This window comes from Tarenaya hassleriana, unplaced genomic scaffold (assembly GCF_000463585.1).
Source record: "Tarenaya hassleriana unplaced genomic scaffold, ASM46358v1 Cleome6, whole genome shotgun sequence".
In the NCBI taxonomy this organism is placed as follows: domain Eukaryota; kingdom Viridiplantae; phylum Streptophyta; class Magnoliopsida; order Brassicales; family Cleomaceae; genus Tarenaya; species Tarenaya hassleriana.
Window position 1 is genome coordinate 952,389 of NW_010968505.1, and position 12,470 is coordinate 964,858.

General features: G+C 33.3%; 2 protein-coding genes and 1 non-coding gene across 3 annotated transcripts; 1 reads left to right on the top strand and 2 right to left on the bottom strand.

The window, feature by feature from the left end:
- Positions 1 to 5,431: 5,431 nt before the first annotated feature.
- On the top strand, positions 5,432 to 7,774 carry LOC104798961 (BTB/POZ and TAZ domain-containing protein 1-like). Its single transcript, XM_010521230.2, has 5 exons — positions 5,432 to 5,598; positions 5,726 to 5,874; positions 6,204 to 6,507; positions 6,636 to 6,955; positions 7,350 to 7,774. The coding sequence occupies exons 1-5, from the start codon at positions 5,473 to 5,475 to the stop codon at positions 7,522 to 7,524; spliced, it is 1,074 nt and encodes a 357-aa protein (XP_010519532.1). The 5' UTR covers positions 5,432 to 5,472; the 3' UTR covers positions 7,525 to 7,774.
- Positions 7,775 to 8,770: 996 nt separating this feature from the next.
- LOC104798962 (KDEL-tailed cysteine endopeptidase CEP3) lies at positions 8,771 to 10,677 on the bottom strand. Its single transcript, XM_010521231.2, has 4 exons — positions 10,169 to 10,677; positions 9,591 to 9,826; positions 9,365 to 9,505; positions 8,771 to 9,168 (listed from the first exon to the last, which is right to left on the bottom strand). The coding sequence occupies exons 1-4, from the start codon at positions 10,623 to 10,625 to the stop codon at positions 8,926 to 8,928; spliced, it is 1,077 nt and encodes a 358-aa protein (XP_010519533.1). The 5' UTR covers positions 10,626 to 10,677; the 3' UTR covers positions 8,771 to 8,925.
- A 1,010-nt stretch (positions 10,678 to 11,687) lies between these two features.
- TRNAT-UGU lies at positions 11,688 to 11,759 on the bottom strand. The gene has a single exon. It is a non-coding gene; the product is annotated as a tRNA-Thr (tRNA).
- Positions 11,760 to 12,470: the final 711 nt, after the last annotated feature.

The window sequence follows — 12,470 nt, forward strand, 5'->3', positions numbered from 1 at the left end:
AAGAAAAATTTGAGAGATCTGCTTGTGAATAAAATATAGGGAATAGAGAAATCAGAGAATGAGAGAAGAAGAAGAAGAAGATGACGATTTCTAATTTTTGAAATTGAAAAAGTGAAAAGGCAATGTGAAGTCACTTAAAGTTTCGACAACAAACAGGTAATTGACACATATTCAATTTTTTAAGGACAAATTGGTTTTTTTTCATGTTTTAATTTTTTTTAAAACCCTAAACCTATAAAGACACGTTGTGAAGTAAAAATAGACATATGAGGTTATTCATGTAATTTTGTCATTTCTATTTCCCATTTAGCATAATAAAACATATCTATGAATGGTTAATCAAGACAACTTACAAAACCGTATATATAATCAAGGAAATGTTTAAATCATGTAAATTCTAAATTAAAATAATTATTTAAATCAAAATCACGAGATTAGCTTTTTTTACTGAAAATCGTCGGTGGATTTGGGCAGAATTTATTATTTATTTTTTGGTAAAGTGAGCGGATTTTTTTTATAGCCGAAAGTTTATTGGGTATTCGAACCATTTAATCTCACTAGATCCGAAATCAACCTTTGGACACACAATTAAATGTGTCCCTTCCTCCCCACTAATTGAATCGATCACCTGTGATCTTGAAATGATTTTGTCACATATTAACCACTGGACCACCATCTAATAGATTGGGCGGAATTTATTTGTTTGATCTTTATTGAGCTATAAGTATAAAATGACGAACACTAACATATATTACAATGAAAAGTTGTACATATTATACAATTGTACAACCTCGACCCATGCCCTTTATTTTTCCAATGTTTATATACTACATATAGTGACATAATATGTATCGGATACTAATTAATTGAAGATTTTTTTGTTGATATTTTTGTAGAGCACATATCAAATAAATTAGAATATATATATACGGTTTTATAAGATAAGCAAACACTAAAACGTCCCATGAACATTGAAATCAATATCCACTTGTTCTCACGAAAATTACACGTTAAGAAGTTAATATTATATGCAATTTGCTAATAAATAATTATAAAGGAAAGAATCTATGATGAAATCACCAAATCTATTAGTTTATGCGACACTTTTTTCCCTTTTTCCCCATCCAAACTTATCCACAATTCCGAATCTTAGTTCTTCGTTTCCTTAAAGAGCCATTTCTCAATAGCGTTATGACTAATAAAGTGACAATATTCAAGTAATTAATCAACGATACAAATTAAGCTTGTGGACTGCACTTTATTAGATTCGTTGGTTATTGGTACGTATGATATATTTATTCCTTTCATAATCGATTTTAAATTGATCATATTGTTCCAATATGATATGCGTATGGTTGATTTATTCTGCCAAAAAATATAATAAATAAATTATCTAGTGTGACAACCGTTCATCACGTCGTTTGGTTCGTAGGAGAGCCCTGGATAACCAGTAAACATAAGACACGTGGAGTGAAATGAGTGGTTTAAATTAAAATGAGCCGTCACTTATGTACACCACAGCTGCTGGATAATCTCTCCACCTGGCCTGGCTGGTTACTGCCACGTGGCCTTGTATATACGCGGCGACTCCATGACGAGCCAATCATATCTGTAACTTATAATTTTCTCATTTACCGTTCTTGAAGTTTTTACTCCGACCAATTATATAAAAATATATTATTCTTTTTTTGGTAAAAGAAAATATATTATTCTTTCTAAAATAGCTTGCATTTTTTTTTCACATTCGCCACACAAATTATTTCTAAAATACGAAGGATTACATCTCCGTCAGCCTACATTTGTATTTAACGACAAAGACGTAGTTTTCCATTTTAGTTTTTGTAAAATTCTACATATATATATATATATATATCAAACTTGTGACATCAAGGACCAATGAGAGAGATACACGTGGCGGAACGGATGAGAACGACCCACGTGGGAAAAGGGATGGCTCTTGAGAGGAGGCAAAGGTCGGTTTAAATTGGAAAACCGGCCTTTGCAAATTAAATAAAACGCTTATGAATTGGATGACAAGGCAAAGTCCGGTCCGGTTTTATCCCTTTTCCACGTAAGATCGCTGCTACCAAACATAAACACCAAACCTTCGTGGGGACCATTTATGTCCACATTGCACCAAAAAGTAATCTTTTATAATTCGCCCTTTCGTTGCCGGCAGATTCTTATAAAACAATTAACAATCTCGATGTCGGAATTAATTCCACACAAAGCCGTCCCAAACATTTTCGAGGCACTGTACAAAGAAAAAATACTTATTTTATTTTTAAATTTTAATTTTAAAAAATTAAATTTATAAATATTATTAAAATATTAATAACAATAATTGTGATAATAATAATATTATTAGAAATAATAAATAATCATAATATATGATTAAAAGATATAAAAAAAAATTATATTTTAAAAATTTATCATTTTTAAAAATAAATATTTAAAATGAATGATATGATATAAAAAATAATTTTTTAATAATTGGAGTTAAAAGATCAATGTTATTCTAGGATAATATAGATTTTATTTTAGATTTATAAAAAAATTATAATTATGAACTATATTAATTAATAAAAATTTAATGATATTAATATAAATAAATTATGAATTTAATATATATAATTATATATAACTCAAAATATTTATTAATTGATTATTACGACAAATGATTTGGAAAACATGGTCTTAATTTATATTAAATACTATAAATTTATAAAAAAAATTATTTTTTAATGGGGTCCACCTCATTTGAAAAAGTGTAAAAAAATATTTTTAAGTGAATTAAATAAAACTTAAAAAAATTTGTTATTTTAATTTTTTAATAAATAGTACTTGTAAATTGTAAATATAATAATTTTTTAAAAATATGAGCCCCACCTAAATTGTGGGCCCTGTGCAAATGCTCCAGTTGCACATGCTCTAAGACGGTATATATATATGTGTGTGTGTGTGTTGTGATTTGATATTTGGTCATTTTTATATAATTCTAAACTAAATATAATAAAATTATTGTATATATTAATATTTGTATATACATATTATTTTAGACCAATTTAATCCTTACATTAATTCTCATTATAAAAATTTTTTTTTATAAAATGTGCTTGTTGTATTTCTATCCGCAAAAAATTACAAAGTTTGTTACAAAAATTGAAATAGATATACAAAATCTAAGGGATTCCATGCGTAAGTATAATTGAACAAATACTTCCAAATACTTCAAATCTATAGATTATTTTGTCCTAATATTTCTTTTTTTTTCTTTTTTTTGGGTGCTATCTTGTTCTGCTTATTAAAAAAATAAAAATCTGAAATGTTCAAAATGTATTAATAAGGAAATTGTTGGTAAATTATCATTTAGCTTGAAGGTTGATGCTCACGAGTTCTACTAGTAAAGAAAAACTCTTATTTTTTCGACAATATGTAAGGATGACAATTAAATTTTGAAAAACATAGATAAAAAAAGTCACTAACTATCTCATTTATACTAAAAAATATTTTACTTAATTCATTATAATAATGATCAACTATTAATTTTGACAAAAAAATCTATCAACTATATAAATTATTAGAAACAATATTTCATTTTAAATTTGATTAAAAAAATCGTCAACTATTAATTTTAATAAATTTATAAGTATCAACTATCTAAATTACTTTAAAAATATTCTATTTTAATTTTGTTATAAAAATCTATTTAATTTAAATAAAAACATATATAAATTATATAATTCTAAAAATCACAATAAAACATTATATTTATTTAAATTTATTGTATTGTAATATTTAGAATTTATTGAAATATTTATAAACACCACTCTCTATATAATAAATTTGTATACAAATTTATATTTAAAGAATTGAATATTGATTGCAAAGATAGAAATATATAATTTTCTTAAAATCAAATATATATCTTATTAAAAATATTCTATTTTACATATAAAAATATATCGATTTATACAATATTACATGTAAAAAATACTATGTTTTTATTTCATTTTAGAAACAATATATTATCTATTATATAACTAATTTATATATAATTATACACTATATAATATTTCAATTAATAAATTTTTATAAAAAAACATCAAATTGATAGCAATATTTAAAATATTAATATATGATAAATTTTAAATATTATATTTATGATTGGTAAAATATACTTAATTTTAAAAAAATATTTGTTCATAAATTTATTATATAAAAGATGATATTTATAAATATTTATATAAAATTTAAATATTATAATATAATATATTTAAATAAATATTATATTTTTATGATTTTTAAAATTGTACAATTTTTATATATATTTCTATTCAAATTTTATAGACTTTTCTAATAAATTAAAATAAAATATTTTTTTGAAGAAATTAGATAGTTAATAAATGTTTTTATAAAATTTAATATTTGATAGTTTTTTATAATAAATTTAAAGTGAAATATTATTTTTAAATAATTTATATAGTTGATGGTTTTTTTGCCAAAATAATAATTGATGATTTATTATAACAAACTTTAAATACAAGATTTTTTTGTATAAATGATGTAATTAATGTTTTTTTATTTGTTTGAAAGACATATAAAATTTTATTTTTACGAAAATATAAAAAATAATAAATATGATATAAAAACGACGATTGCAACAATAACTTATTAAAATTATAATTTGAACCGTTTTATGTTGTTCAAATCTTCAGTTTTGATAAGTTAAATATAAAGGGCAGGTTAGTGTACTTATATATTATCATATATTTATTTTCGTTTCGAGTATTCCCTCCTGTAACCATATTAAATATTATTGATATTATCAAGTGAAAAATAACTATATAAAAAACTTCGAGTATCCGATAATTTTACATACAAAATCAATATAAATCATTATTTCCACATTGTTTTTTCCATAATTGAATATGTTGGAAAACTTATCACAAAACTTGTCATCCTCCAAGGCAATTAATTATTAAACTATTTTTTTTACTGTGCACGTTATTTGTTTTAATTAATAGTAAAAGATAGTAATATCTTTTATTTCTATTTTCTTCCGTTTCAATTTAGTACTCAGTAGATCTAATCTAAATGTAGCGATTTTTTTCCAATGATAGGAATTAATTTTCTAATTCTTACTACAACCAGAGTTTCACAACTCAATATTTGTAAGGAAATCGTAATTATCGTTATTAAATAAGCTATTAACCAATTTCCCTTTATTTTCCCCGATCCTTTTTCCCGTTTTTAGGAGAAAAAAATTCCGAGGAGATATCCACGCGCCAGAAGAAGCGCGTGGGATACGCAATAAGAGCAGTAAAAAAAAAGATATTTGTGAAAATGCCACGTACGCACTCGAGCAGTCCAGGATTTTGCTGCGTTGTCCTATAAAGCCATGGACACCCAAACATTTCCCCTCAGCAACAACAATCTCTCTCTCTCTACCTCTCCCTCTCCCTCTCTAAAATGGCAGCTGTACTCATCACGACGGCGGTCTCCGCCGACGCCGGCGATTCTCAGTTCGCAGCTGAGCCCGACGTCGACATCGTAACCTCTGGCCGCCGTCGAATTCCCGCGCACTCCGGTATCCTGGTGAGATATTATTCGATCGATTGAAATCTCTCCCTAGTTTTGTTCCACCACGATCTTCTAGGAAGAGGAATTTTGCTTTTGTTTCATATTTTGGTTTTCTTCATGGTGTCTGAATTACGGAATGCAGGCTTCGGCATCGCCGGTGCTGAAGAACATCATCGAGAGGCGGACCAAACGCCACGGCGGCGGCGGCGGCGGCGGCAAAAGAGTCATTAAGATTCTCGGCGTTCCATGTGACGCCGTCTCCGCCTTCGTCGGATTCCTCTACTCTTCCAGGTTTTTTTCTCCGATGTTCTTATCACTGGTGTTCAAATTTGAAACCCAAACAACATACTTTCTTTTGATCTCAACCGGAAGAACTGAACGATTCTCTGTCTGGACGACTCTCTGTGCAGTTCTCGGATTATAGTGTAGAATCAAGATTACATTGCGATTTCATGTAAATTCGAATCACATAGAATCAGGTTATCAACTTCTACAGCCAGGGAAAATCAACGGCGAATAGTCTAAAAAAACTCAGATCTTAATTCCAAAAACTTTGGATTGTTGTTGTTGTTGATTTTTCAAAACCACAGTTAACAAAAACTCTCCCTGTTTTCACGCAGTCTGACGGAGGAGGAGATGGGGAAGTACGGGATCCACCTGCTCGCGCTGTCGCACGTCTACATGGTGGCTCCGCTGAAGCAGCGGTGCACGAAGGGCGTCGGTCAGCGCATGACGGCAGAGAATGTCGTCGACGTTCTCCAGCTCGCCAGGCTCTGCGACGCGCCTGATCTCTGCCTCAGATGTATGCGCCTCATCTACACGCAGTTCAAGGCCGTGGAGCAGACGGAAGGCTGGAAGTTCCTCCAGGAGCATGATCCTTTCCTCGAGCTCGACATCCTCCAATTCATCGATGAGGCTGAATCAGTAATTCTATTTCTCCATGCCCCTCTGTTTCTGAAATCTCTGTCTAGAACACCCTTTTTGATTGTTATGGTTTCCATACATACAAATTAGACAATTCTTAGTTTCTGGTTTTGTGAATTTTGATGCAGAGGAAGAAAAGGAGGAGGCGGCACAGGCGGGAGCAGAGCCTGTACATGCAACTGAGCGAGGCGATGGATTGCTTAGAGCACATATGCACGGAAGGTTGCACACTGGTCGGACCCACTCATGTGGAGCCCGGGACCAAGTCACCGCCATGCAGGGCGTTCTCGACATGTTATGGCCTTCAGCTACTGATACGGCACTTCGCCGTCTGCAAGAGGCGGGTTAGCGGCCACAGCTGTCTCCGTTGCAAGCGGATGCTGCAGCTCCTTAGGCTCCATTCTTCCATCTGCGACCAACCCGAATGTTGTCGGGTTCCTCTCTGCAGGTATCCTCGCGTGTTTTTTCTCGTTGTATTTTTTTGTCAGAGATTGAGGTTCGGAATCTCGAAAACACTTTAATTAAATGAAAAAGCTCCATCTTTCTTGAACACTATGATGACACTTTCAAAGTATCTGGCACTCATTCGGACTCATGGTCACATGCACATCCCTTTCGGCGCCAAGAGACAAAAAATATCTTCCATATCTTAGGTCCACTTGGTGGGCCATTGGGAAAGCATGATAAATGGCTTGGAAAACGTTTTATTGCTCTACGGAATTCATGTCTCCGAGTCCGAGTCATCATCAGTCGTCTGCGAATCACCGTCGAGTTCGAGATTATTGGAATGGGACATCATTATCAAATTTATTCACCTTTTTTTTTTTTGGGTGGGTGGGCAGGCAATTCAGAAAAAGAGAACAAGACAAGAAGATGGAGGAGGACACGAAGTGGAAGCTTCTGGTGAGAAGAGTTGCGTCTGCAAAAGTAATGTCTTCTCTGTCCCAACCAAAGAAGGTGAAAGGAGCAGTCGACGACGAAGCAGAAGGATTGATCAGGATCCTCAAGACGTTCTAGATACACTCCGTTATATATACATATATATATATATATATCTGCAGTGGAATGAAGTTAGAAGATGTGGTTTTTCATTTTTGTATAAATGGGTGTTGCTATCATGAAGTACCCCTTCGGTTTGGGTTAAAAGGGTTGAATTTGTAGAGGAGTGACCCTTCAAATGCCAGAGCTTATGTATGGAACATATATGCCTTATATATGTACACATTGAAAAAAGTCCAACAACAAAAATAAACGAATATCTGAAATATGCATCGACCAGAAATTCATACGGAAATATTTTGTAATGGTTAAGCTAAAATAAATTTGATCTTTCAATTTAGGTTCAGTGTGTGTGTGTATATATTCTACACTCTTGTCTTGTCTGCAGCCTTATGAAAACGATAATTACTTTAAAAAAAAAAACCTTTTGAAAGATAAATTCATGTTATCTTCATAGTAGATATGTTTAAATTGAATAGTCGACCGACACTTATACTAAGATGTGGGAGTTGATAATAAACATGTGATTATTATCACAGCAGTTGTGACAATTTTTGTGTAGAAATAGGAAAAACGCGTGGGACTCAAACGGACCACATAATGATGATGATTATGTTACGCAACCTGATTCACCTTTCAGATTTTTGTGTTCTGTCACTTCGTCCAATCTCTCTGTAAGTGTTAGATATTTTATTTTTGGTCGGGGATTCCATGTAATCATATCCAAATTTTAATTGTGTTTTATCCTCTTCCGTTTGTTTCCTACCCTTATTACAGACATCGAATTAAATATCTAAGAAATTAATCTCACTGGCCAAAAAAAAAAAACAAGGTGAAAAATACGATATTTGGGTTCCTTGATTGAATTTAGTTTCAAAATATTTATGTATTTTGTTTTTTCCCCCGATGAAAATTCATCTACATATTAAAAGAGAGTGTAATAAAATACTGTAATTTTTTAAAGAAAGAACTAATTTTTTTTCATGAACTCGATTCATCTAATCCCACCATTCAAAATCTAAATATTTTTACTTATCGTTTAAATTGAGTAACGGAATCATAAGTTAGGAAGGGTGTTTAAAGATCAATTCAGGATGAAAAAACCGTCTTCAAAAATCACATGACCATATCCTGATTACATGACACACAGATTCATGCACCCAATAATTATGTCATTCACATTAAGTCAGACCATACAATACAATCACATAGATTCATGCACCCAGTTAGATCATATACACACACACACACATATATATATATATATATATAATATCCCTTGATGAATATAATATTTTAGTCCCTCGTTTCAAAGACATTTATTAGAAACCCATCTCCCAAACAGAAACCAAATCTGTTAAGCTAAGCCACTTCGTCCCTCTTATTACAGAAACCAAACAGAACACGGATGGATAGATCCTAGAGCTCGTCTTTGGGACCAGAGGGAGGAGACTTGATGGGATATGAAGCCTCCATGGCAATGCCACAACGCCCTTCTTTATCGTCGACGCTTCTCTCTATCCGGACGTAACCTCCCTCTCCCCATCCGTCCCCCCAAGAATTCCTCACTATCCAATACTTCCTCCCTTCCTCGCTCTCCCCGTACCCTACCACTGCCACTCCGTGGTTCAACTGCGTCCCGCATTCCCCCGTAAACACTCCCTGCACCATACTTCTTACCCGTCAAGCCCTTTTCCTATAATCGACGGTTTTGTTTCTAAACAAACAGATAGTTTTCCATTGGTGTTGTTTTGTTAATAAACACTCCGTTAACCACAAAGGCAAATGCTTTTGAACAAAATCACCCTATATTATTCCAAGGAAAACAGATACAATGACAGTGGTAAATTGCAATTACCTCAGAGTAAAGCTGGAAATCAGTACTTCCGGCGTCAATGGCCACGGAGACAGGCTGGTGGGCCACTGCCTTTAGAAGCGCTTCCTCGTCGTTGTCGGGAACGTGTTCGTGCCCGTTTATTTTAACCCATTCCCCATTTCCCTAGTATTAGCACACAAAAAAGTTGAATCACTTTCATTCCCGTTTGTTATTATATGACTCTATGAATCAAGAAACCTGCTCCAACCTTCTTGGATCTGCAGATATTATTGTCGGATTCGTAGGGATAGTTTTTCTCGGTAGTGAGGCCGCCATTCTTATGGATGAACTCGAAGGCAACCTCCATAAGGCCACCCATGCATCCTTGGTTCTCTTCAGTGTCACAGTCCACAAGCTCCTGTTCCGACAGCGACACCAATTTGTTTGTCCTTATCTTATTTATTCCTTCTACTGCTGCCACCGTCGAAAACGCCCAGCAACTCCCTGACGATCCAAAATCAGAGCACAAGACAGGAATCATATCAAAAGATTCAACAATTTCATTATGTTGGTGTAAGGATCAAAATACATGCACAATTTGGATAATTCACGTGATATTCGTGCTCTTTTTGTAAACTTCCTATCAACTTGATGTGTTCATCAAACTGAAACAGAGCCATGAAAATCCGTCTCCAAAGGGCAGACACATAAGACCTTACAGATCCTATGAAGTCTGATTCAATCCGGACACCCTTTAATCTGAAGTTGAGAAATCCCAAGTACCCAGATCGAAATCTCGATCAGATTCAGAAACAAAGGAATCAGGGATAGAGGAGAAACTCATACCACATTCCCGCTGATTCTTGACTGGAGTAACAGCTCCTCTCTCTCTCCAGTCGACAGAGGGAGGGAGATGGGTGACATTCTCATACATGAAACCACTTTGCCCTCGTTTGGGTCCACGGAGCATCCGATGATGCTTGACTTTGGAACCGGCGAAGAGGCTCTCGAACTCGTGGTGGGTCATGTCGGAGAATCTGTTGAGCTTCAGCTTGTAGGGTTTGTTCTTCTTGTTCGTGTGGTGGACATGAAGCACATTGTGTCTGAAGACGTTGAATCTCTTCACTGACTCGTGGGTGGGTCTGGAAATGGAGTGATGGCTTCTCCATCGTTCGTACAGGCTTCTGAGACTGTCTTCGTGTTCGAGCTCTTTCTCGTGGAAATCAAATCCACGGGCTGTCTGGACAAGATGAAGTTGAAGAAAAAGAACAGAGAGAGATATCAACAACAGTTTCATCATCATTTTTTGTTTTCTCCTCTAGGGTTTTCTTGGTTATTTATGTGTGTTATGTATTACGAGAGCATTTATTATATTATGTATATTAAATAATCATGTGGGTTGCGAGGCAAAATATATATATTAAAAAATGTAATAATGCAGATTAGGTTACGATTACAAATTTACAATACACGTCTTCCAATTTAGTGCTTCGATGCATGTAAGATGGGTCTCCTCAATAATTTTGGAATAAAATAATAAATAAATAAATAAAAAAACATTTCCTTTTCTTCTAAGGAAATGGATCTCAAAATTGGTGTACGATATAAAAAATAAATACTACGTTTTGAGAGAATTGAATATTGGATATTAAGAAATGAAAAGTATTATTTTAAGACTGATCTCACACCTTGTTTTTGCAGATGACTTGTTGATCTTTGTTGAGACGCTCCGTGATTCCGTATAACCAATTTTATATTCACTCTTAAATTTCAGTATTTATTTATAGACAAGAAAAATTATTATTTATGTTGACGTGGCACGCGGGAAGAACGTGGAGGATGCCCCCATCAAAAAGCGGAAACCAGAAAGAACGTGAAGTGTGGAGCACTCCCATTAGCTATTTATATATATATATATATATATATATATATATATCTTTTTTGGGCCGTAGATATAAATTAAACAATTAGGTAAGGTAGCGATGTGGGATAATAACTCAGGGGGAGATTAGACATTAATTGTGGATTAACGTGATAAGTAACCAGCGAGTTGGCGCATGTTATTCTCACTCTTGTTCGGTTAGGGTTTAGATGTTCCTTTTCTTGTGTAATTTAATTCCTTAAATATCCATCATTTTTATGATTCCAATCTAAAAAAATAATAATAGCAGAAACGCAATTGCAGTATTTATTTTTTATTTTAAAAGGCGTAGAGTTAAGCATTAAGAGTGCCTTACATAACCCTCTCTCGTCACCTGGTGACTAAATTCCATCCAGTACTCGAATCATTCGTGAAATGACGTCGTTTCTTATGGATGGATGATAATCATTACGTCATACAGATAAAATATATAATAAAAGAAAATACCCTCACGCAGGATCGAACTACGGACCTTCAGTTTACAAGACTGACGCTCTACCACTGAGCTATAAGGGCTTTCGTTCTACGTCACAAGTTATTCACAAACAAAATAAAACAAAAACGTTGATCCGACATAAACATTAGATTGAACAACAAATGAAAAGAGCCGACCTAAATTTAGGATGATATGATAAATAAGGATCGGACCAGGAGCTCACATTCCCCTCTGAGTTGATGAATTCAACAGCTTCGATGATCTATCTACCCATAGCATCCTCTTCCATCAATCTCAAGAAACTGGGACAATGTAGGAGCTTTCAAGCCAAGAAACATGTTTTGATGTCTTCTTTCTTATTGATGCAGCAGGCAGATGATTATATATATATATATATATATATATTAATATAAATTAAATGTGTGCGCGCGTGTGTATACATATAGAGAAAAAGAAAAAGAGAGATTGTGTCGTTGTTTTTGGAAGCATTACCGTATTGTTATATTCCCCGCATGCATGCATGCAAAGTTTGTTCCCTTTGGGGGCATGTACGTTTCTCGCAACAAATATGTGGCAAAAGGGCAAACACTATAATACTAATAACTCAGTAATGTTTTTTTCTTTCTCTCCTCTTATAGTACGAATATATATATATATATATATATATGTGTGTGTGTGTTGTGTTCAATTAATGTCGGTCGTCAATATTTTATCTAAATATAGTTTGGTATATACTGTTATTGGAATCGTATAACTATTTTTTCCCTGTGTCGACGGCGAATCCAAAGAAC